Source organism: Pogoniulus pusillus, chromosome 30, assembly GCF_015220805.1.
Source record: "Pogoniulus pusillus isolate bPogPus1 chromosome 30, bPogPus1.pri, whole genome shotgun sequence".
Classification (NCBI taxonomy): domain Eukaryota; kingdom Metazoa; phylum Chordata; class Aves; order Piciformes; family Lybiidae; genus Pogoniulus; species Pogoniulus pusillus.
In genome coordinates, this window is record NC_087293.1 from 3,216,495 (window position 1) to 3,242,647 (window position 26,153).

General features: G+C 45.0%; 2 protein-coding genes across 15 annotated transcripts in view; one reads left to right on the forward strand and one right to left on the reverse strand.

Moving 5' to 3' along the window:
* COMT (catechol-O-methyltransferase) overlaps positions 1 to 12,526 on the forward strand; it is a 28,731-nt gene extending 16,205 nt beyond the window's left edge. For all 5 annotated transcript variants that reach the window (XM_064168845.1, XM_064168848.1, XM_064168842.1 and 2 more), the window contains exons 2-5: positions 2,590 to 2,872; positions 5,802 to 5,995; positions 8,648 to 8,779; positions 11,262 to 12,526. In XM_064168845.1, coding sequence (XP_064024915.1) covers positions 2,590 to 2,872; positions 5,802 to 5,995; positions 8,648 to 8,779; positions 11,262 to 11,441 — 789 coding nt within the window. In that variant the 3' untranslated portion in view covers positions 11,442 to 12,526. The remainder of the gene's footprint in view (positions 1 to 2,589; positions 2,873 to 5,801; positions 5,996 to 8,647; positions 8,780 to 11,261) is intronic.
* A 4,283-nt stretch (positions 12,527 to 16,809) lies between these two features.
* Positions 16,810 to 26,153, reverse strand: part of ARVCF (ARVCF delta catenin family member) — a 322,255-nt gene continuing 312,911 nt past the window's right edge. For 9 of the 10 annotated variants that reach the window (XM_064168747.1, XM_064168744.1, XM_064168741.1 and 6 more), the window contains 3 exons: positions 25,488 to 25,579; positions 23,408 to 23,521; positions 16,810 to 22,055 (listed from right to left, as the gene is read on the reverse strand). In XM_064168747.1, the coding sequence (XP_064024817.1) occupies positions 23,420 to 23,521; positions 25,488 to 25,579 (194 nt within the window). In that variant the 3' untranslated portion in view covers positions 16,810 to 22,055; positions 23,408 to 23,419. The remainder of the gene's footprint in view (positions 22,056 to 23,407; positions 23,522 to 25,487; positions 25,580 to 26,153) is intronic. The other variant, XM_064168743.1, reaches the window with a different exon arrangement.

Consider the following 26,153-nt stretch of genomic DNA (forward strand, 5'->3'; position numbering starts at 1 on the left):
TTGAGGTAAAGAAGCAGGTTTTATTAGCAAGGAAACTAAATTCAGAGAACCCAAGAAGCCACATTTTCATGTGCTAATCATAGAACCATAGAATCAACCAGGTTGGAAGAGACCTCCAAGATCACCCAGTCCAACCTAGCACCCAGCCCTATCCAATCAACCAGACCATGGCACTGAGTGCCTCATCCAGGCTTTTCTTGAAGACCCCCAGGGACGGTGCCTCCACCACCTCCCTGGGCAGCCCATTCCAATGCCAATCACTCTCTCTGTGAAGAACTTCTTCCTAATATCCAGCCTATACCTACCCTGGCACAACTTGAGACTGTGTCCCCTTGTTCTATTGCTGGTTGCCTGGGAGAAGAGGCCACCCCCCACCTGGCTACAATGCCCCTTCAGGTAGTTGTAGACAGTAATAAGATCACCCCTGAGCCTCCTCTTCTCCAGGCTAAACAGGCCCAGCTCCCTCAGCCTCTCCTCATAGGATTTGTGCAGAAAGGAAACATCTCAGGTCAGACTTTGTGGGGAAAGCATTAAAGGTAACTATTAACATTGGTGACTACTTAATGACAAGAGAGACAGACTTCTACCTGCTCCAAACAAGTCGTGCTTGCTGTGCAACTGAGATAAGTGGATGGGTGAACAAACACAGGCTGTACTGTAGGTTGAACATATCTCCGTGGAAACTCAGTCATCTCCTGCACTCTGAATGTCTTCTGCATGATGATTCAATTAGAAGCAGAGGCATAGATTTTTCCCGTGTGTATGCATGCCAAGTCCTGCTACAGAAAGGAGGTCTGACCACTCATAAAATTTTGTATTTTCCTGGGACAGTTTTGGGGAAAACAAATAAAAAAGGATGGAAGAGATCTGGGGGAACATTTGCCTAATTGTGTAGCCTCTTTGCCTCTGCTCTTGGGCAGCTTAGGCAGAATTTTTGAAGATGTAGCTCCTGTTGTAGCAACAGTTTGACTGAACTCCTAGAACGTTAATACCAGTGCAAGTGGAAGTTGTTCACCATTTTAAGCAAGCTGGAATAGAGAGAGACACTAGAAAGAATTGAGTGGCTTGTCCTTTAAAAATAAGTTTAAACCCCAGTGCAACTCAAGCCACCCTGCTGAGGTTTAGAAATTGGCTCCAAATCCTTTAGACCTGTATTCAAGTGCCTGAATAGAACTAAAAAACCAAATGAGCTTGGCATTCATTCTTCCCAATATTAACTGGAGCATATTGCAACTGTGCTCTCCTCTTGGTGTGCAACTGTCAGCCCCTGTTTGTGGGAAGCAGAGGTGAAAAAGTGGAGGTGTTGTAAGCTACACCATCAGAAATGAGGTGTGCTTGGAGTTGTACGAGAGGAGCTTCACACGCAGAGACTCCTCAGGAAAATCCAAGCCTTAGTTTGGCATCCTCGCAGAGGGCAAATTTATTCCTTACTGTTAAGAACCCTTTCTTTATCAGATCTTTTGTGCTGGGACTCCTGCATGGAAGAAAATGGACCATTCTGTATGCTGGCTTGTCCAAAATCCATCAGATAAATGGCTTTGATGGGATTTATTGCTTGAGCTCTACAGAGGCATGCATCCCATCTGCTGAGCTTTAGGTTCAGATGCCCTAAACTCTCAAACACAAACAGACACTACCCATGCTGCACACCTGCAGCTATGACACTGAACTTCAGGGGGAAATAAAGATAATCCCATTGGATAATTTGACCATCAAAAAAGTACAGTATGCTTTCTTGCTGCATCTCTCGATTTTAAGAGCCTGGGCTCTTCTCTGATTCAGGGATTCAGCTTTCTGTTTCTATAAGCAGTGAGGAAACATCCCTACTTTCTACAAGAAAATGTATCTTTTGTTCTGAAGAGTGTCAGATTGATGGCTCATGTCAAAGGTTTTATAAGCAGGAGAAAGGCTCCTATCCTCTGTAAGCCTTTCCACCTGGGTACCTCTGCTGTAGGCCCTGTAGGGAAGGAGGCAGATCAAATCCTGCTGGAACATCAAGCTCAGCTCCTCTGCAGATTGCAAGAAGAACAAGTGCTAGGAAAGAGATCCGCCTGCAGGGTGGTAAGTTAGGACCTGCAGGCTGAGTTGAAACAGATTGTTGCCTATCAGCGCCCAGTTTCTGCTGATACTCTGCTTAAAAGACAAGACATTTGTATTTTCTTAGCAAGGCCAGCTTAGAGGTTTCCCGGTGCCCAAAAATTAGGAGAGTAGGATCACATGCAGGCTCTAATTTAAGATTTAAAATCCTTTGAAAACAGCCAGAATGGCTTTGATGCTGAGAGCCTCCTTGTGCAAGTGGCATGCTTGGAGCCAAGAGTGAGCAGCTGCGTGGGGGAAGGGACCAGAGCATTAAATAAAGCTACTTGTTGACGGCCTGTAAAACTGCCTTCTAAAGGGAGTGCCACGGAGCACCATCCCCTGCCAAGTGACAGAGAGTCATTTTCATCTGCTCTGGACAATACCACAATATAACTCTATGTGTTCTTGTTCAGTATGGTTGGTTGAGAGTTATTCAGCTTAGTATTTACCAAAAGGATATTTCTTTCCCGTGCCACCTTAACCCTGGGCTGTTTTTCTCTTTCCTTCCAGATGCTGGAGAGCTCTTCAGTCCTTTTGTTCATTGTCTTCATCCTGCTTTTCATTCTGCTGCTCTTCGTGGTGCTTATCAGGACAAATGCAACTCTTGCCATTCTCTGGAATGAAATAATCCGGGAGAAAATAACCAATTTCATCATGAACCAGAGCAAAGAACAGAGGATTTTGAACTTCGTGCTGCAGAATGCAGTCCGAGGAGACCCCCGTAGTGTGGTGGACACTATAGATAAGTACTGCTCCCAGAAGGAATGGGCCATGAATGTGGGCAATGAGAAAGGTAATTGCAGCGAGGATCAGCACTTGAGAGATCCTTTAGGACTGGCATAGTGCAGGACATACTATTGCATTCACATGGTAACTTCCATCTGCTGGGGAAAAAACCAGTCCATAACAGGGTTGTGGACAGTGATATAAAAGTAATGCATGCTTGTGCAGATGTCTTTGAGGGGTATCCAGTGAGTAATCCAGGAAATCAAACAACCAAAACTGGGGCTGTGACCACTCCTGATCAAAATCTAGGGTTGTGTTATACTGCAGCTCCTATGCAGGATGGTCTTAAGGCATAATTCATGTAAGTATCACAATATCACAGTATCATCAGGGTTGGAAGAGACCTCACAGATCATCAAGTCCAACCCTTTACCACAGAGCTCAAGGCTAGACCATGGCAAAAGTACTTTCAGATTCCAAACTGAAATATAGTAAATATAAAAAGAAGCATTTAAAACTGTAATAATATGGCCTAAGTTTTAAGTCACTGTTGAAGGGAGGAATTCCACCCACATAGTACACGAAAGCAGCTGTCAGGCATGGTTGCTTCTTAGGAAGCAATCATCCTGTTCTTGCCTCCTAAAGGAAAATACATGGACAAAAGATATTTTTCTTAGCTGCAGGAAAAGTGGCAATCTTTTCTGAAACCTGTAATGGTCAAACCTTTACATGTTCCCTTGTGAATCAGACAGTGAAATACCTCTTGCTGGGAGATTGCAGGGGAAATTTGCTTAGTCTGGGATTAATACAGCTAATGAAATGCAACTGTAAGCACTGGAATAAAAACTATTCTCTCTCATGGGTATGTTTTGTGGAACTAGCTCCCCTGCATACCCCTCAGCTGGGGTGCTTAGGGCAACAGAACAGTAGGTGGGGGCTGAGTAGTAATTCTTAAAGCTCTAAACATCAATCATTTGGGATTATATTCTTTAAAATTCCTCTCTGGTTTCACTTGGATGAGATGGCCTTGCCTCAGATAACAGACATCAAAGTTAATGTGTCTTCAGTTCCTAAGATTCTGAGGAATTTGAACATGATCTTGAGATGCAGGCACCATCACCAAACTGTTTGCAAGCAAATTCTACCCAGGAAAATACAATATTATGAAAGGCCTTTGACACTGTCTCTCATGACAGTTTAGTGAGCAAGATGAGGAAGTGTGGGATGGAAGAGCAGACAGAGAGGTGGGGTAGGAACTGGTTGCAAGATAGAGTTCAGAGGGTGATGATCAATGGTGCCAGGTCCAGCTGGAGAGCTGTGACCAGTGCTGTCTCCCAGGGATCAGTGCTGGCGCCAGTCCTGTTCAACATCTTCATCAATGACATTGATGAGGGCACAGACAGACAGACAGAGTCTGCTCAGCAAGTCTGCTGATGACACCAAGCTGGGAGGCTTGGCTGATACAGCTGGAGGCTGTGCAGCCATCCAGAGAGACCTGGACAGACTGGGAGCTGGGCACAGAGGAACCAGAGGAGGTTCAACAAGGACAAGTGCAGAGTCCTGCGTCTGGGGAGGAATAAAAAACTCCACCAGGACAGGCTGGGAGGTGATCTGCTGGGAAGCAGTCCTGTGGAGAGGGACCTGGGGGTGCTTGTGGCTAACAAGTTACCCATGGCACAGCAATGTGCCCTTGTGGCCAAGAAGGCCAATGGGATGTGGGGTCTATTAGGAAGAGTGTGTCCAGCAGATCAAGGGATGTTCTCCCCCACCTCTGCTCTGTCCTGGTGATCCTTCATCTTGAATACTGTGTTCAGTTTTGGGCTCCCCAGTTTAAGAGGGACAGGGATCTCCTGGACTCTCTGGCAGGGGGGTTGGACTTGATGATCAACTTGGTCCCTTCCAACCCCTAACATCCTGTGATCCTGTGAAATATATATTTACACTGAAAAAGTCCATGGAGCTGAGTAACATCCCTTCAAATGCATTTTCAGCTTAGCTATCTAGTTTCTAGCCATGCAAGTAAGAGAAGACAATTTTCTCACAAATAAATCTTTCCTTCAGAGGGACTGAATATAGTTCACTGCCACTTCTTTAGGGAGCTTTCTTTTTGTGTTAACACTTGATTCAGGTTTTCCATCCCATAAATTCATCTAGTGAATCCAAATATTTTGCAGTTTTATGACTAGTCTTTTGTATTTCCCTTTAAAAACAAGTATCTAGGTATGATAAATTTCATAGAATCATAGAATCAACCAGGTTGGAAGAGACCTCCAAGATCATCCAGTCCAACCTATCCCCCAGCCCTATTCAGTCAACCAGACCATGGCACCAAGTGCCTCATCCACTCTTTTCTTGAACACCTCCAGGGATGGTGCCTCCACCACCTCCCTGGGCAGCCCATTCCAATGCCAATCACTCTCTCTGGGAAGAACTTCCTCCTAACATCCAGCCTATACTTCCCCCAGCACAACTTGAGACTGTGTCCCCTTGTTCTATTGCTGGTTGTCTGGGAGAAGAGACCAACCTCCACCTGGCTACAACCTCCCTTCAGGTAGTTGTAGACAGCAATTTGGGGTCAGACTGCTGCATGTAACACTTGCACTAAATGTGAGCCCTGAAAATGTGGGAGTTAAATACTTCACAAATATGGTCTGTTTCTGCAGTAAGCTCTTGCAACTGAAACTGCATTTTCCCCTTGTAACACTATGAACGTTTAAATTCAAGCACTTGCTTATTCAAACATGTTTCTGTTGTGAAACTAAGGTTTTTTGTAGTCAAAAGTTTGCATTTTCAGACTTAGAATGTCCATGATCAGCTTGATCACTGACAAGCCAATTTGCAGAGCATACAGCATATGATTTGAAACAACCCTTCATTTTAACATGTCCTGAGCAACTGGGTACACAGACTTCCTAAGTTTCTTCTCACTAACCTGCTCTTCTGTATGTGAGTCAGTTTGATTTTGTCAAAAATTAACCTATTTCTACTTTATACAGGCTTAATTCTGGACAAGACAGTGGAAGAGGTCAATCCATCAGTTGCGCTGGAGCTGGGAACCTACTGTGGCTACTCAGCAGTTCGGATTGCTCGGCTGCTGAAGGCAGGAGCTCGCCTTCTCACTGTGGAGTTCAACCCAGCATTTGCTGCTATAGCTAAACAGATGATTGAGTTTGCTGGAGTACAAGATAAGGTAAATATCACTGGTGTCTGGTTGGTAAGAGGAGGCAATACACAGAGAGCAGGACTTCATCTGCAGAAACAACAATAAGTCTGAATTTGGTTTTTGCTTGTCAAGCAAGTATGACAGCCTAGCTTTGACAGCAGGGAGAAGCTAACAGTGTCTGCTGTACATACAGTGTGGGTGAGCTAAATCTGTTAGCATCACTCAGGGGTCCAAATATGCTGCAGAGCCAGCTGACAGTCAGGGTAGAGTTTGAGGCTTGTCAAGATATCTGTGTGACCAAAACCATCAGGGCTGTTCTGTGAAGTTCTTTGCTATACAAGTCAGGATGAGGACTCAGAGAGGCAAGACCAGAAACAATCAGATATATCCATATGTCCTTAACATTTTGAATGGCTTCCTCTTCCAGTTTGGCCTCTTCATTGTTCACTGGTTAGTATGGTATTTTGCCATTTGCAGGGAGCTACTTTCAAAACCTGCAGTGACTGTAAGGATGACACAGGCCTGGCAGGAGGTTCCAGAGTCAGTTATTTCACATCCTATAGTTGCAGGACACCAGCACACACAGTGCTTTTCATAAAATCAGTAACTACTACTGCATACCAGGTTAGATTTACTGCCATTATTGATCTGCAGGACTGCCTCACAGATTCACAAAAATCACAGAAACATTCAGGTTGGAAAAGCCCCTTGAGATCACCAAGTCCAACCAATACCTATTACTCTACAAGGTTCACCCTAAACCATATCCCCAAGCACCACATCCAAACAACTTTTAAACACCTCCAGGGTTGGTTACACAACCATCTCCCTGGGCAGCCTGACCACTCTTGCTGGGAAAAAAATTGTTCCTAATGTCCAGTCTAAACCTACCCAGTGGCAACTTGAGGCCATTCCCTCTTGTTCTATCACTAGTTACCTGTGAGAAGAGACCAGCACCAACCTCTCCACAAGGTCCTTTCAGATAGCTGTAGACAGCAATGATGTTTCCCCTCAGCCTTCTCTTTTTCAAACCAAACAGCCCCAGCTCCCTCAGTCACTCATAAGATTTATTCTCCAGGCACTTCACAACTTCCTTGCCCTCCTCTGCACTGGCTCCAGCACCTCCACATCCCTCTTATATTGAGGTGCCCAAAACTGAACACAATAGTCAAGGTGTGGCCTCACCAGAGCAGAGTACAAGGGGACAGTCACCTCCCTACTCCTGCTGGACACAGCATTTCTAATCCCAGCCAGGATGCCATTGGCTTTCTTTGCCACCTGGGCACACTGCTTGCTCATATTGAGTTGCTTGCACATTAGAGCCCCCAGATCCCTTTCTGCCAGACATTCCTCCAGTCCTCCTGACACTCAGAGGCCTCTCCAGGATTTCCAGCTGGCATTTTTTCGTTGATATTTTGTTGGTGGTGGTGGCTGTATTTTTTTTTCACCCACACTCATTAATTTAACTAGATCTATGCCTAGTTACAGTTCCTGACCTCTCAAAGCAGTGCAGCTGAGGACTTCACTATGTTACCTCCCAAAAGCTAGACCAGAATACTGGTTTCCTCTGCAGAAACTAAAAGGTTCAAATCAGTGTCAAGACTGAGTACAACAGGGAAAATGAACCATAGTCTAATTGGTTAAAAAAAGCTCACAAGAAACAGTTGCATTATGTGCAGTGGACTGCAGATGAGATGTATTTACACTACTCTAGTTTGGCACACCTACATTTTGTGCAATCTGAGGTGTCATCTCTGCACAGCTGGTTGAGATGCAGGTATTTCCAGACTATAATCCATCTCAGCTCAGAGCAGGCATCTTCAGCAGACCAGAGGATTCCTGTCTGAGAAGAGCCTGTCTGTTTGACTCGACAGCTCATTTCAACACAGACGCTAAAACCAGAGAGAATAAATCCCACCGTGAGATCTTTTCATGCATTTCTTAACTTCTTGAACAGAACCTGAAGCACTATTGACATCTAAAATTGCATTTTCCCCATCTGATTTAATCTGATCAGCCATGAGTCATAAACCAGACCAATTTCCTTTCCACTTCTGTCCTTTGCTCACAGTACGTGGTGTTTGCTTAACAAATCCGTGTGCAGTGCAGCAGCTTCATTTGGTTTAACAGTACCTATGCCAATAAACCTCTAAGGAAGATGTAGCAGCCTCTTGTCCTGCTTCCTCCCTCTACTGGCCATATCAGTTTTACATACTATAGCCACAAGCTTTTATTCTAAGCTAACCTTTTCTCTGTGTTTTTTGCCTCCCTTGGACTACAGGATTCAACTGAGATGTAACTGAGATGTAATTAAAAGTACTGGTTTCAAAAGGAGATTCACATGGTTCCTTCCCTGCCCATGGCAGGGTGGTTGGAACTAGATGATCCTTGTGATCCCTTCCAACCCTGACTGATTCTAATTCTATGATTCTATGTTTCCAGTAAATAATCAGATCATCCAACAGAAACACTTTCTGAACAGCTCACATTCTTTCTTTCAGGTCACAAAAATCCCACCCAAACCCACATTTTGGAACACAACTCAGTTGAAATAGTTCAACTGAGGCAATATTGAGCTCTAAACAGGATCACTGATGTCTGGCCACAGTTTAAAATGAGCTAGGGGCATGTGCTTTTTTGTTTGTGGTTCACAATTCATCAGATGGATTTGCATTTCAGGTAAAAATCCTAGAAGGGCCTTCAGATGAAATTATCCCCCAGCTGAAGAAAAAATACGAAGTGGATACTCTGGACTTTGTCTTCCTGGACCACTGGAAAGACAAATACGCACCAGACACCATTCAGATTCAGGTCAGTTTGCACAATTCCAGTCTTACAAGTGAAGTAGGCTTGATCTCTGAGGCCTATATTCTTTATGAATGACCCCATCCTCTAAAATGAGGAATGGCAGCCTAAAGAGAATCCTTACAAGAAAAAGAAAGGATTTGGGGGACAGGATCTCACTGCTGACACTGCACAGCTCAGGACTTGGCAAATGCTGTTGAACCATTTTGTTTTCTGTACAAATGCATCTGCAGTAGAAATCCCAGCTGGAGGAGTGCATGGTCTGGGTCATGAACCAGAACATTTGACTCCAAAACACCCTGACCACAGGAGCAGGTGAGACTTAGGACCTGCATTATGCCACTTCCACCTCTCCATAATTTCCTCAGGATTCTTTTCTTTTGTGTGTGGGTCTGTGGGGTGCCAGCAGATCCTGCTGGTGAAGTACCCTCCTGGTAGCACAGCTTGGGTGTCATCTTTGGGGAGTCTTTATGCCATCTAATTAACTAGCCACAGCGCAACCTGCGGAGGAATGCAGACTGCTCCAGCCAGGTACTTGACAGGGAAGTGCTGTCCAGCTCTTGTCTCCAGTCCTGAATGTGTAAAAATCATACCTGGCTCTTCCCAACCCTCTTTACCCATTACTGACAGCACTGCTAAACAAGCTGGCTGTAACAGCAGTAGGCAGTGATAGGTGAAGTAACTACAGCAGGCCTTCTGGACAGGAATGTATTTTCAAGTGTTAAATAACAGAGATTCACAACATCTCTATCTGTCAACACAGCCTGGAGCTGCAGGCTGATTAAATCTTCTACAATTGCCTAACTATTTGTACAGAAGTATCATTTTCCAGTTTTTTTTTCACTCTTTTTTTTTTTCTTTTGAGGTTGCTTCTCACACTGAGAAACAGCCAACTACCTTCAGACCCTGGCTTGAGGACTATGATATTATTTTCTCATTAAGGCTCCCCTGCTTTTTAATTTAAGCCCTGTCCTCCAGACAGCTGCTTGAAAAGGAAATTTGTTTGGAGTTATGAGCAGCCAATATTGAACTTACACAGCAAGAGCTAAAGGAAATGGTCCCTCCCTATGCTTATTTTGTGCCCAGAGAATGCATTCTTCTGAAATGGCTAAGGATGACTGAACTCTTTCCATTGGGAAGAGTTAGCACATCCTTATCAGAGGTTAACCTTCACAACACAGCCAAAGCAAACAGGTAGTTTGGTTTCACCATAGTGGTCAGTCTGTTGCAACTATGACAAAGCTGCTTTGCTTAAAGAAAAGCCTAACTTAAAAAATGAAGAAGGGAAGAATGAAGAAAAGATCCCCACATTTTCTGATATTACAAACCTTCTAACATGAAATTTTGGCATGTACTGCAATGTGAGTAGTGTGTATGAAAGATGAATATAAAAGGTACATTGAAGGTGGTCCAGACAGCATTCCTCACCATGCACTTCTAGATAAAGCTGACTTGAAGAGCACCTGAAATCCTGATGACCAGTGGAATATGCAGCATGTTGTCACTTGTAGGCTTCTATAAGCTGCACAGCAGACTAGAGGATAGCTGCTATGTCTTGAAAATTCCTTCTACTGTGCTGACTGGTGTCCAGTCACCAGAGGCAAGAGCAGTAAGCTAAACAGCCTCTGCAGCATGCTCGTCAGTGGAGGACTTCTCTAATATACTGGGAGCAACAAAACCCACCCTGTGTTTTGGCTCTGACTGCTGCCTGTAAGCACAGGATAACAACCAGCCTGATTAACTACACACTGTTTGAAAACTGCTGGCAAGCTCAGATAAGCAACTTCTACCAGACACCAGATAAGCAACTTCTACTAGACACAAATACCAGTAAAAATTAGATTTGTGGGTTAACTGAGGATTAATATTGCACTTGAAGTGAATGTTGCAAGTTAATTATGCCTTAAAAATCTGTCCAACTGATCTTCATTGTGCACCAACCCTGCTTTGTGCCCAGCACCTCAGGGATGCAGCAGAAAGTTGTACAAGATAAAAGGAAAGCAGGTGCAGAAAATCTTCATTCATTTAGCAGTTGTGGAGCTTGAGACTGGCCAAAGCAGCCTGGTACATGCCAATCTCTCAGAGGAACCATAGGAGCTACTACAACATTTTAGTGTGGTTTTAAAGCAATTTCAAACATTAGGCATGAAAACCAAACCAAAACTCTCTTAACGGTAGTGCAGACAGAGTTGGAAACAATCTGAGCAACAAACTACACATTTCTACTGCACTCAAGTTGCTGTTTCAGAACCTGACCAACCCAAAATGTTATCAGCATCTCTAAGGAAAAGCAACATATTAAACAGGACCAGAAAGGATCACAGAGTTACTCAGCTTGTCCTATGTGTTTTCTTCCCTCCAAACCCAGAGTACAACAGGATTTTTGGATGCAGGCACTTGAGTATGACATGGTTAACGTGAAAGCACATTTGCATTCAAGCCAATGTCTGCTTAACAGCCACCATGAAGCAATTTCTCTTCTTTCTAGGAATGCAACTTGCTGAGGAAGGGCTCTGTTCTTCTGGCTGACAATGTCATCGTCCCAGGAGCTCCAGAATTCCTTAACTATATCCGCAACAACCCCCGTTTCCAATGCACTAACTACCCATCTCATCTGGAATATATGAAGGTGGAGGATGCTATGGAAAAGGCTGTGTTCTTGGGATAAAGAGAGCCAGTACTGCTCAACCTTTGTTTTAAATGACATAAATGCAACTGCACAGATTAACTTGTCCATGCTTTACATTTGGGGGGTTTTGTATTTTGGAGCCTGTAGTTAAAGCAAGTGCTAGTGGAGATCATTTTAGACCAGGTGAAAACCAAGGTCAGGGTTAAGTAGGGTAACTGCCCAGAGGGCTGTGCCATTGTTTCACATAATTCAGCAAGTCCAAGGTGATGCACATTGCCTTGCCTTAACCAGCACGTCCAGCAGACACCACACACTGTTACTGTTCTGCTGAGCTCAAACCCCAACAACAAGAGTTTCGGCTTAGGGTGGGGTACGGAATATTGCTGCACCGTCTGAAGATGTGAGTCCCCAGGCTAAACTGATAACTGTTATCAAGAAAAGACTATTGCAGAAGCCTTGATTCTAGCATGACACTTAATGCAGTGAAGGCTCATAGCATGGTATCAGACACGTTTTTGCACAGTGACTGCAAAGTTAATCACCTCAAGCTAGAGAAAAGGGCAGGCACTGAAAGGAGGCTGACCCATGCAGTGACAAGAAAACAAGATCAGAAATTTGAGAAAGACAAACATAGCAAATTATGCCCATGCAGAGTTAAGGAAACCTGAGGCAGTAAATAGGTTAAAATAAACACAGTAACAGGCAGAAAACAGAAAGAGAAGCCTTTTTTCAAAGGAACACCAGAACTGCCTAATATCAGAGACTTGGGAAGATGCTGTTTATCCCCTTGTATTTACTTATCCCTCATGGTATATACATATAGCTTATGCTTTTATGGGCAGAGCACTTGCTTACTCTGAAGTGCTGTGTATGTTTAAGATGCTGTATAACAATAAAGACCAGAGAGAATGGGTTTTACCAGGGGGGTCCTGCACATCCTGGTTAACTTCAGTGTTCTAAGCACGGTATGAATAGTGAGAGTTATCACTGAGAAGATACAAAGCCAAATCTGAAGTCTCTGAACTCACCTGAACACTGCAACAATCCCCTGGCATTTCCTGGCATGCCCTGCTGTGATTATATGAAGCAATGGTGGCATTTATAAATAAAAGTGAAAAAAACAATGGAGCAGGCACGTGACTTCCTTTCCCTCCCCCCATGAATTCTGCACTGCACTTGAGATTTCCAGCTTTGGAACAGCCACAGAAAGATCCACACAAAGTCAGACTGCAAATTAGGGATAACCAGTCTTATCTTTCCCATTATGGATTCTTTCAGCCTCAGTCTCAACTTCTTCCTTTTATATTCCACCTTACTGAAGTGGTATCTGCCTGGCCTGTGTGCTATAGAAAGTCTATCTCCAGCACACCAACAGCGATCAAAGCAGAGAATTGTAGCACAGTACAGAAGAAAACTCAGGCTGTGGCAACAGAGGCAGTTTAGAAACGGACCAAGCAAACCATGGTGATCCAACCAGCTTGTAACGTGTGCATTTCACAAGCAGAGGAGAAGCAACATTATCAGAGTTTCTTTAACAATTGAAACTGTCACATTGAGAAGGACACAAGATTTACTGTACTGGATTAGACTATGCAGGCTCCACTGTGTTGTGCTGTCCTGTGTAGGAGCAGACACTGACATCTAGCACTTTTCACCCTGTAAGTCAAGGGCTTGTTCTGTAAGCTTGCTCAGCAGCACATTCCTAGTATTCAGGCTCCATTCAGAGTCACTGGGCCAAGATGCTTTGGGTGATTCCAAGCAAGTTTTGCAGAATCTGCAATAAAATAATCTTCAGGCCTGTTTACTGCCACCCACAAGCTTCTAGAGCACACTGCAAAATATGGATACCTACAGTTAACCAGGGGCTTTTATCTTCTGTACACCTGAGGTCACAACTCCAAAGAATCCTCTTGTGTTTCTAGCTTTAACCACCTTTGTACCTAAGCAGACACTCCTGCCATAGCAGGGCACTTGCATACTGGTACAAAAAAAAAGTCTCAGATACTTACTGAAGGATATGTAGGAGTAAACAGGTGGAACTGTTCTGCATGTCTCAAGAGATCCCCACTGCTAGATAACAGCCAAACTGACCCTCCCAGACTGTCAAGAAACTGAGAGGAGAGAACCTGTAGAGTAGCACGGATGGTTCAAAGATGTGTGAGTGAAGAATGCAATGCATGTGCAAACAACAGCCACCTGCCAGTACAAAAAAAGGGAATGGAAAGGATCTCCCCCATGGCAAGCTGTAAAAATAAGCACAGTGTGGGTATTGTCAGATTATGTACAGAATTCCATATGCAAGCAACGTTTTTCCACTCTAGCACACTTCTGAAAGGCTCTTAATTATTGGTGGCAAGGAATGAAAAGGGAAAAGCCTGACTCAGTTTGCATGAGTGACAACTAGAAAAAAGGCTTTTGGTCAGTTGAGCAAATATGATCTGGAGCCACTGGCACACAACAGTGACATCTCGCAGGGAGAAGAGGTCCCTTTCAAAATGAAGTCAGGCTTTGAATTCTGAGAGAAGCAAAAGGCAGACAAGGGATCTGCTAAATCAAATACAGTCCAAAAGCCTGCTGAGTGTTACTGCAACATCAGCTTGTTGCAGTTACAAGACACAACCTGCTCTGGTACAAAGCAGATACGGAAGTGTGCATCTGAGAGATGCCCGCTGAGGAGGTTACCACTGACAGAAAGCTCCCAGTGGGAAGAAATCTCCAAACAACACACAGCTTTTGGCAAATTCTCACAACTCATGTCACAAATGGTGTGACCTGATGATCCCACCAAATACTGGTAATTGAAGTCTGTTCTCCAAACCACAGCTACTCCCTAGGCAGTCTCAGCAATTCAGGGCCAACACATCAAATTTAGTTCTGGTGTCTGCTGGATCCTTGCTGTTACCTCAAAGGGATGTGATGATGTATTTCAAACTATTGCAACAGGTACTTTAAACCAGTGTGCAAGAGAAGAGGAGGGTTTATGAGGAAGTCAAAGTCAGCATTAGTCCATTATTAAATTAGGAAGCTAAAAGGAATTGAGTATAACAGTATCACCTTAAAAACAGGCCTTAAGCCTGTTCCTCGACCTCACATTTCAAAAGGCTTCAGCCCTGCGTTTCAAAACCAAGGTTTTGTTTCCCATGAGCTCAGTCTCTGTTTTGGACTGCCTAGAAAGATTCTCACACGCTGCAGAGTAAGATTACTGCACATGCTGGTTTTGAGCTTTTGCTTTGGTTGGAGTGTAAGGTAAAGGTAGATAAGAAAGGGAGTTACAGTGTTGAGAGTGGCTTTTTGAGGGCAGTCCCACACTATGTGTGCAGGCACAGGTGTTCAAACACTTCTATGAGTCATACCCCGTGAATTTAATAGGTAGGAGGAATCATTGTATTTGGTATGGGCGAATTTGTGAAAACTCCTGTATGATAAATGAAAACATCAGCTCGGGATCCCCTGGGACTTTGGGAATGATCCCCCTGAGGGTGCCTATTTAGCGCTAAATAAATGGAAATGCCACTTCTTGGCTAAGAAGGTTTCCAGTTCAGCTGTCAGCAGCACCCACGGAGCAATCCTTAAAGCAGAGATGATTCCCCAGAGCAAGCAGCAGTCTGCACATTTGTAGAGGAGCTGGTGAAAGCACCCCAACTGGAGAGTGTGGGGCAATTAATCAAACACTATATGCAAAGAAAAGAACGAGAGGGGGGAGAGAGAGCACAGAGATCCCAACTCTCCCACCGAAGGTACACCACCAGGGCAGTGATGTGTGCTCATTCGGTTGAGTCAGTCACTAGGAATCGTCCCAGGTACCTCATGAATGACTCCTAGCCATGTCTGCTCTGCACGCACCTTAACCTCAGTAGAAGAGGTTTAGTCCTTGCCCCTGTCTCTACAGGTCAGTCAATGGTCTCATCATAAAACAGCATCCCATCGTAAAACACCCCCTGCCAGCTCCTACCAGAATGGGATCCTGCCATTGCTCTGCTTTAGTTGCACAGAGACCTTCACCAGGGAAGAGACTCATGAGGACAGAATATTTCCCCAAGACACTGCTGAAACCTGAAACAGAGGAGGGCTGTGATATTTCTTGCCTGTTGTTACCAGGTTAACCTTTCACCTGCAGGACTCACTGCTTCCATTTGTCCAACCTGTGATAAGCTGGAAACGAAATCACTCCGACAGCTCTAAAAGGTCAGTTGTGGGAACGACACATTTGCTTTGGTTCAGTACCTTACCTACAGCATCTGCTATTCACTGCCACGTTAGTGCATCCACAAAGGGAAAGGAGCCAGGCTCCTCACTGCAGCACAACACCCATCTTACCTCGCAGCACGGTGCCAAGCCCAGGAGTCCACATCTCACCACAGCAGTCGTGAAAGAAGCTGAATCCTCCAGCTGCAAAAACACAACCTGGAAACGATTTTACAGAACTCCTGGGGATGCAGCAGGACACCTGAAATAAGGAGGGAAGGAAAGCTGAAGATGACCTTCCAAGTGCTGTTTACAAGTAAATGGAACCTTACAGTGCTGTGAATGGTGCAATCAGGAATTAACACAGGGCAAACTTACTGTCAGTGATTCCTCAACCTTTCATGCACAGGAAACCTGACCTCCACTCCCTCTGAGAGACCTGGCAGGCGCTTAGGTCGAGATTTACTGGGCTTTGTCCTGCTTCATGAAGGCAGGGCAGTAAGCAAGACATTTTAAAGTGCATCAGCCTCCCTGCTGATCTTACCAACACAGCTGAATGTGCCAGGGAGAGGCAGTTCTCAGGAGAACGAACATCTGTCAGTAGCTGGCTGTTACTTGAAATACATGGCTGACTTTCCAAGGATCAGGATTTTCCTACCTCCTCAGCAACAAATGTAAATTGTTTGGCACATCCCCAAAACAGCAACTTCTTCTGTCAACCAAACCTCATGCGTGGCTACAGCAAGCTGAAGGGTTCTGTTACTCTTACACACTTAGGAGGATGCCTGTACACACTTCAGAAATGTGAAATCTTTGTCAAGTTACACAGATTTTATGACTGAATTGGGAAGGCTTAGTGACTTCCCAAATGGAAAAGCCATCAGGCATTTAGGGTCACGGTCCCAAAGGTGCAGGCCTTTGCACAGTGACGCAGATGTCCTCCCCACAAAAATATGCCTGTCTATTAACAAGGGAAAAAAACCAACCCACCACGATCAACAGCCCAGGGTCCTCACAGGACCTCATGCTGCAACCTCCAGCACACAGCTCTGAGTCAGAAATGATATTCCAATTGCCCTCATTACCACTGACCTTTTCCTAACGACGAGTGCTGACCTGAGCTTGGGTTCAGCCATCTCCCAGCACAGAAAACTGCCGTTGCAAAAGCCAACGAATATTTGAGATCCCTGATGTGAGAAAAAGATAAGCAGTGGCACATGTGTTCTTTCCAGGCATGGTTTATTGAAAACACACCAAATTGTTATCCTACATACCTGGTTTCTAACAAGCATTCTACTTGTCTGCATTATGGAAAGATCCTATAATAATAATACATTCTGTCACGGTAACATTTGTTCTATGAAAAGCATAACCCACCTTGGTTCTTTATTTTTTTCCCTCTCCATACTTGTAAAATCAAACCATTCTAAGTGTTTCAGTTTATAGTACAGTGTAAATACAATGCAAAATCCCACCAGTCTAAACTACAGAGAATGCTGAGCAGTATTACAGAAAACACATTGTTGATTTTTTTTTTTCCTTTTTATTCTCCTACCATGAAAATTTTAAGGCACATGATAGTTACAAACACATTAGCTACTAATTACCAGTAAGCTTCTTAGTCTAGTTAATTTGTTTTTTTTCTGAACAGCAAGAACCAGATTGGCAGGCCTTGTAGTATCTGCACTGTCTTCCTCCTCACCTTGGGACTTTCACAACATCCTACCCTGATGTAAAACTTAAGACAGAAAAAAAAAGGGTTCGTAATCCCTTCCCCTTCAATGCACTAGGTTAGTTAACGTACCAATAGATCAGAGAACTTCCCTCTCAGAGATAAGGAAACGCTGGATTTAAGGGCATCAAAACAAGGACATTTTGCAAGAAACTATGCCTACGGAAACGCCTTCAAAAGCTGTGAGAGCACAACTCCACCCCAACAGCACCAGAATGCTGGTTGAAGCTATTGGCACACTGCAGCTCTCACCGAGTGGGCAGCTGCGCAGCAGAAGAGGCCACAACCACTCTCATGTGCCCATTTGGCTTCTGAAGCTTTGCTTACTCAAAGGGTTTAAGGATGTGCACCTCTCTCACAAGTAGCTGAGCCCATATGCTCAACTTTAAGGCAAGTAACAGAAGGTAACTCACCACCCTCCATCTCCTGGAACTGCTCTAGGAGTGAAAACTGCTTTGCCCAGCATAAGCCTTGCATGCTAGAAAGCATTACTGAAAACTGCTCCTCAAGAGCTGGCAAGAACTTCCCAATCTGCTGTGACAAACGTGCCACCCCCTGCTTTCCTGAGGTGTCATTTTCAGCAAGGCAGCTCCTAGTCCCCAAGCCAGGCCCTTTGGTGATGTCCTGGCAGCAAAGACAAGATTTGCTTTCCTGCTACCGAGTCAGTCAGAATTGGCACATGTGAGTGCACAGGAGCAGGACTAGGACAGGCAGGTGTTTGCCCAGAAGACACTGAAGATCAGGACTTAGGGCTGCCCAGGCTGTTCTCTGGGGAGCGTTTCAAGCTGGCGACAACTTCTCAAGTTACACTTAAGGCTAAATTCCTACTTCAAGACAGAAACAGCCTTGCCTTTCCACTCTCCTCAGCTTCTGCAGACAGACCAACCCGGGAAGCTGCAAGCACAAGTACAACTGCTCACACACTCAATAACCAAACCCAATGCTTCTCCAAGGGAGTCTTGACACTTCTGTGTATCGCCACAACTTAATGAAGATGCCTGGGAGGCGTGCAAGCCATCTCCCTGGGAACAAAGTTCTGCAGTAATCACAAGCCATCGGAAGTCTCCCTCTCCTCTTAACTCAGCCCTCACTGGGCCATCTAATTTCCTCCTCCTTTTTAGCAGGAGGCTTACAACGCCATCGCTTCCTTCCACAACCACCCCTCCCACTAGAATTTCTGCAGGTAGGAATCTCTTCTACCCCAGGCCTTTGCAGGCAGATTCCCTCCAGTTTTCACAGTGGAGACAACAGGAAAAGAGGAGGTCACATACTTGAGCCCTAAAAAGCACTGCCTGCCTTTTGGCAGGAGACTCTAGACCCTACTGCAGCTTTAGTCACACACACTGCCACGTTCCCTTCTTTACATACAGTCCCTGCTGCCAAAATACCACAGTTACAGGTTCATCCACCCACATCCCAGAACAGCTCAAACAGCCACACTTGTGCCAGCAAGGGGAGAGGTAAGGGCAGCTGTGGGCACACATCCCACCAGCAAGGACATTAAATCACCAGACCTGACTCAAAGGTATCTTGCTTTGGATGTCAGCCGGTGGGCTGATAACACAAGGCGGTAGGTCTCACATGCAAGTCACCCCCTAGTCCATTTCTCTTCCTCAACACCCACACTGTTGAGAAGACCAAACCCAGAGCAAGGGATGGGTTATTGCTACATACCTGGGGGCATGAGTCGCTACAGTAAGGCATGGGAAGGGCAGGGGTAAGACGTACAATGCCCAGGGCAAGTCTCAGCCGACCGACATGGTGCTTGACTTCTGCAGATGCCATCCTTTGCTTTTCTGCAGCAGCAAAAGCATGCTGGCAGCTCACTGCTACGCTGCCTGCCACGCACTTACCCCACACACAGTTTGCTGCAGTGACCCTGGGCAGCCAATGCCACCTGACCTGAAAGGTGCAGTGCAAATACAAAAAGGACCTCTCGGGGAAAGTGGGGTAGGGTCTGAATTTGCTTCTCAAATACTCCTGGGTGTTGTTAGCCCACTAATGACAGAGACAAATCCAGTCTGGATTTTGAGGGTCCCTGTAGTGCCCCACTGAGAGCCAGGGGATCTGTGGGAGAGGAGATCATGGACATAATTGGCCCCTAGTCACTTCTCTTCCCCCTACCTGCAGTTCTCTGTTAGCCTCTTGCTGGCTTTGAAATACCTATACAATAACTAAATCACAAAGTCTTAGCAGAGACTCCTTTCAACAGTCAGGTCTTTATTTTAAGTGAACTTTTGCTCAGACTCCTTTGGTAGATATATGGTTTGAAGTAGATCAGGGACAGACTGACAGCACGGCCCTTCTCTCGCACTGTTCTAATCAACTACAAAGCAGGTTCCATTGCTAATTACTGAACGTTGTTAAAAAAATCCTTTCATATACAAAAAGAATACACCAAGTACATAACCAAAAGTGATATAAAACTCTTCTGTGTAGCTTGGTTAAAAGGGTCTCCGCGTATTGGCAGAACAAGTATGAAAAGAGCACCATTGATAGAATACAGTCAGATGATGGATCTGGGTTCGCTGCCACACTTCATGTCTACACACAGAGAGACGCTGCCCCGACACAGATAACCACAGATGTATCTCTTTGTTTCCCTTGATCCACTGAGCATCTTTGGCCCGACAGGACTCTTCATGCAGGTGAAAAAAAAAAAACCAAACCCAAAGCTAATTCTTGATTTATTAATTTGCTCCAAGCAGCTTCACCTTCCCCAGGACCCAGAAGGGACCACTGCAACCTAGGTGTGGAAGATGAGGGTCGAAAAGGGAGGGTGGGAAGGAGCATGTGTCATCCAAATCACTGACAGCTTCTGGCATCAGTCTTTTTTGTTTGTTTTTTTTCCCTGAATCAACAAATGCTTCCCTCTCCTGCAAACTACTTTACATGGTTTGGTTAACCTATCCTCTGCACAACAATATATATATATAGATATATAGCTTTATTTATTTATATATATGTATTCATGTCAACTTTTCATATACTCAAGAAGATACAAAGCTCTTGGTACTTGCCCCCCCCTTTTTTTTTTTTTAGTTTTTAAATTTTTTTTTTTTAATATTAAAAAAAAGTTAATGTTTACTATTACAGTAACATTTTGGGGGGGGTGAGGTCATTGGATATTTCCCCTTCTTAATTACCAAGGAAACGGCAGGCACTGAAAACCTCCAATGATGTTAGGCTAAACTCAAAAATGTGCTTTCCAGTCACACCGTTTTTAGGAGCTTGCTTTAAACTGAAGGTGGCAACCAAATAAAATCAGCAAAAGTCCTCTGATGCTACTAGCAAGACATTTCCTTCCTAATTCTCATCTGCTGCGCTCCCTTGACCAATGCCTGGAGAAAATCAGTGATCTGAAGTCTTTAGCAGATACCATATGCAGAGTATGTTCTCGTGAGGTAAAAACTCCCCCTTACACAAAGCAGGCATCTTCGAGGAGAACTGCTGCAGGTGGGTGATTTTCACACCCAATGAAATATGTAAATCTCAAACCCAAAGGAACAAAGGAATGATGATGAGGATTTTAAAAGCACCAAACCAGTTCCCTTTGTGGCGTTCTTGGTTAGGACCTCAGCCCAAAGCAAACACGGATCTGGCAGTGATAAATTCACCATCAAACGTAAGTGACAGACCCATCTGAAACTTTGAGCACATTCAAAATAAGACATCCTACAAAAAAAAAACAACCAAAAAGAGTTCTTCCAATTCGTCACCAGCTATGGCAAAAGAAATGGTTAACCACCACCACCACCACCACCACCAACGCAACACTGGCACATTCCAAACGGCAAAGCTCCTCCTTGCAGCCTTGGAGAACAAGAAAATAAAAAGCCAGCCATTCCGCAGCGTGGATTGCTGAACCGGGAACACTTCAGTGAGCTGCTGCTCAGTGTGTGGAAATGAAAACAGAGCCGTTACAGAATTCCAAAGGCAGAAGTATTGTACACCAGATTATAATGATAATACAGCACTGTGATTGATATAGCTTACTCTAAAAGCAGATTATACAGCTTGCATCAATTCTGTCATCCACCCTCCAGTCCATCTGACTAGCGGTTAATAGGTTTTGTTCTGCATTTTCTCCCTTCATTGAAATCCAACAAACCCACTCAATGTCCCTGCACTTTCTGTGGAAATAATAAAGCAAACCTAAACTTTTTTTCTTTCCCCCCAAAAAAGCCTTTAAAAATGTTAGAGTCACAGTTCAAAAGAAATCCCCCAAACCAGAAACACAAAACAACAAGCCCCAAACCAGGAAAGTGCTATTCTTATCTTCATGGCTACACCTAGAACTGCAAACACCCTGCAGTTTCTCTTTCACTTGTGAAGCTGTCTTCTTGGCTGCTGCATGACCTTTACTTCTCACACTTGGCACCATCCATACCTAAGAGTCACCAAAAACAGCCAGCTAGAGGGCAGCTTGGATTCTCTTTTCTTGCTTGCTTTCTTCTTGCAGGAGTGGGAGGGAGGGGGAGGGGGAGGCTGTTTCTGGTGGGAATGTAACTGAGTTAAAAAGCAAATTGTCTGGCTGTAAGGCATGGTGCTCCGGGGGTGGCAATGGCAGTCAGTTGTGGTTCCTTTCTCCCCTCATCCTCCTGGAATCTGCAGCCTGGCCAGCGAGGCAGCGCCCTCCAAATCTGAATGGCAGTGGTGACTGATGAGATCCTCTGTGTCGATTCGATGTTGGTTTCTCCCCCCTCAATTGAAAAAAATGTGGTTGGACTTTAGCCCTGTAAAATAAAGTCAAAACTAATTAATACCAGCAGTTAACATCACCGTGGTGATCTCCATCACCCAGGGAGGACAGTGGCTGGAACACCAACTTATCCCAAAAGTGTGGGTTCCTTGGAGGGTATGGCTGGGAGAAAGTGAGCATGGAATTCACTGTTCAGGTCTGCACCCCACTTGTAAGCCTTCACTGCTCAGAGGGAGTGAAGCACATGGGCACACCACACATGTTTATCTCTGCTCTTTGGGCCAAGAGTGCCCAGCTGTGGGGAACTCATGGTGCCAGAATGCTGAAAGACTGCTCTGGGCAGGTGCTTCCAACCCAGGAGCAGAGAGAATGTGTAAATGCTTAGTGCTTATACTGGACCCTTGAATTACAAAGCAGGGGGAGGGGAAATGAATAAAAAACCCAACAATATCACCCAAAACCATACAGGACTTGCTCCTCCCACTCATGCAAGTATTCTCCATGTAGAATTTTGGGAGCCAGTGAAGCTTTGGAATTTGGGCCTAAAAGGCCTATTGTCCACTCGGATGGGAAAGCTGCCCAGCGCCTCCACGAGGCACTAAGATTTTCCTTTAGTCATAGCCAGGGGCACAAAACCTGCTGTTCCAAATGCAGTGTCACATCTGATGGAGTGCCAGAGGGTACACCCAGGGCAGAGGGCTGTCTAGCAAGACAGCAGGAGACAGATTAGCAGTGGCAGGAGCAAAGAAAGGCTCAGTGACATTACTGAGGAACCTGGCACGTGGCGAAAGCAGACAACTCGAAAGCGACAAAAGGAATCTTGCTTTAGCAGCAGCAAAACACAACACAAGGGCTGAGGAGTGCGAGTTGTGGCTCTGCTTATTGTGTAACCAAAACCATCTCTCCTTGCAAAGTAACTTGTGTACAACCAGCAGCTTTCCTGCAGATGGGCAACGCACAGGAACCTCGGGGGACACCCATAAATAGCCAGGGATATGCTTTTCCTGAGGTCTCAGCCTAATCCTTATAATGAGCATAGAGGGGGAAAAAAAGGTTTGGAACAGGGACACACTATTCAAATTCATTCCCATGGCCTAGCAGCAGAAATCTTTCACATTTCAACTGACAACCTATCACTCGGGATATTAATTTGCTGTCTAGTTATCTGACAGGTTATTTTTTAATCAAACAGTGGTGTTTGATTGCATTTCATTAAATCGACACTGGGTAAGATAAACAGCACTTTTTTTTCCCCTCCCCCAAAACGCATTTCCATTTGTCTGAAAGGACCCAGTTAGCAGTTAGCCTAGAAGAGATTCCACAGAGATACAGATCATGCATGAGACAAGTTAATCACTAGCACCAATTACCATGAAAAGGACCTACCATGCATGCAAATTAGACCCAGGAGTCAACAGGCTGGGGTTTAATGTCACGGGCATCCACCAGATTCACCGAAGCCCTGTTACTCCTGTTAATGTTTTTCCTACTTGTGTCATTCTGCAGCACAGGGTGAGGAGTTAAAGGCAAAACAGAGCGGATTAATCAAACAAAACCACCAAACAAGTCAGCTTACTGCAGCACAGGGGAAAATTAGTGGTAGAGAAAGAAACAAGAACAGCAAAGGCACAATACTGACAAAAGCATCTGCAGCAGCCAAAAGGCTGCACACTTCCCTGCCCTCATTATTCACCATCCTTGAGCCTCAGGGCTGCAGTTCTCAAACAGTTCATGAGAAGACCCCGTGGAAGACCACACAGATACACTGCTGTTTCACAACACAGTGAAGGGGGACTAGCAGCTGCTAGGCTCTGCCCAAGCGATGGCGTGGCATACCTTTGATGTGTACAACAGGCTGACTCTGGATTACCCTCTGCCCTTAAACCAAAAGGCAGCACAGAGTATGGGAGACACGTTGTCGAGGTGCAATGGCTTTTCTCTTTCCCCTTCTGAAAGTAAAGCCAACTACTCAATTGGTTTGTGCTTCACTTCAGACACACACTGGAATTTGGGCTGCTTGATGTGACTTTGAGAATTGTACCAGACCACTTAATGACTTCTGAGTAGCAAAATAACATAACATTTGTTACATTTGTCTGCCTTAGCCTTATGTTCCTTAAAGGCATTTTCTGTTGAGCTCCTATTCATCAACCTTCTTCTGTCATTCAGTGCTTCTGTTCCCAATGCAACCTTGCAGAACATCAGACCTGCAAGGAGGGAACTAGAAAGTTTATTCTGTTGACTCTGGTTCAAGCAGGGCCACCTCTTGCCACATTGGAGCAGGGGGGAATGCTGCATGACTTAACCCATCAGCTCAGTTCTATCATTTCCAAAACCAAATGAAGGAGCACAACCACCTCTACTAAAAAATCTCACTGGGCAACCTTCAACAGGGTGCAGCTACACCCAGAACTGGCAAACTGGAGTGACCTGTGTTGAAAAAGATGTCCAGCTGGATTAAAGCCATTCCCCACGATGTACCTGCACAGAAAGGATGGACACAGACTGATGCAGCAGGACACCTTCCTAATTCCTGATAGATGAAAATAGTTTTCTCCAAGTCACATTTTTAATTCCCCTTGTTCAATAGTAGCAGGTTTCCCTTTCAACTGACTGAAGCTGAATTGTTGCCACTCCACATGAATCACCTGGATTTGCTGGCATCATCAGCAGTGTGCTGAAGGTTACTAAGGACAGTGCTTCCTACCACTGACTCTTGGCTCAGTGAATCCTCCCCTTCCTCCTCAGGAGAAAACACAAGCTTGTTGTGTGGCCAGGGAGAACCGATGGTCATGGCATTAACCAGACTTTAAAAAGGGCTACTGAGAAGGTGTACAATGCAACAGAAATTACACACTTGCACACAACCCACAGCAGAGAGCTTTGGGAAGCAAGATGATTATTATTTTTCATTAGAAAGATGTCTAAATCTGTGAGGCACACAGGTAACAGTCCATGTCTCTCCTGCCCTCTCCATCTCCTTGGCTGTAGCCCAGCATCAGGACTGTGAAGGAGTGTTACAGAAACCAGTACTGCTCACCACGCTGCTGCACAGACATACAAGCTCCCACCTACCTCTGGTGGTGAAAACAATAGAGCAGTGTGACAGTCTGAAGTGGCTATTTTTGGAACAAACTCTGAGCACAGCTATACACACTTCAGGGCTAGGGAATGCTGCCTGGAAGAGGGTGACAGAACAAACACTTCCCGTTTTTACGGCCTCATTGACTGGCAAGAATACAGCAGCTGCTTGCCTTTGCTCCTGCACTGAAAGGCAGCACTTTGGTTTTGCTTCTAGTCAATGCTAATCACAGAAGAGTGCCTCTAGCTGAAAAAATCTCCCCACAAACCCAAGCAGCTGTTTACAACCCCCGGTGAGTAACTACCCCATAGCTGTTGCTGAGGACACCAGGATTGCTTTCTTTGAAAGGCTTCCACTAGCATTCAGCAGTAAGGGGAAGCTCACTTTTAAAGGTTCTTTCTCAGAGGCGTCCCCTGTGTTATCAGTGGTCTTGTACTTGCGCTCCTTGTCCCGGTGATCGATGGTGGAGTACCCATCTGAGGAGAAATAACACAACAGTCAGGTGGTGAAGCACAAATAAAAGCGAAGACAGAGCTGAAGCAAGAAGAATTCTTTAGCAAAGGAGCAGGAAAATAAACAGTCCCAACCCAAAGACGCTGGCAGCCTGCTCTTCACATGTGCTGCAGCTCTGAGATTTCATTTGTGCCAGCTTCAAACACACCCAGAAAAGCCTCCTACTCGTATCCCTGCCAGATGCTGGCACTCATTAGCAAGCAGCACTGTTTTCATCCCAGCCTGCTGCAGTTTTCAGCGTGCCCAAGGAAAGCAGCAAGTTGTCATCTCACACCTTGTGGCTAATGAGCTCCAAATTCAGCCCAAATCTTGTGTTCCTTGCTTAGCAGCCTGATTAATTGGCTGTGTTCATTCCCTGAATGCTCTGCAGCATGTTCCCACTCTTCCTGAGCCTGGCTACTAGCAGGACACGACAACAATCTGGAAGAGACCCCTCCAGAGCATTGAGAAAAAGGGCCTGTGGAGCTGGGAGGAAATCTTGATGCAGCTCCTGCTATGTTTGGCCTGTCTTTCATGACAAAGTAGCACCTGTTGGTA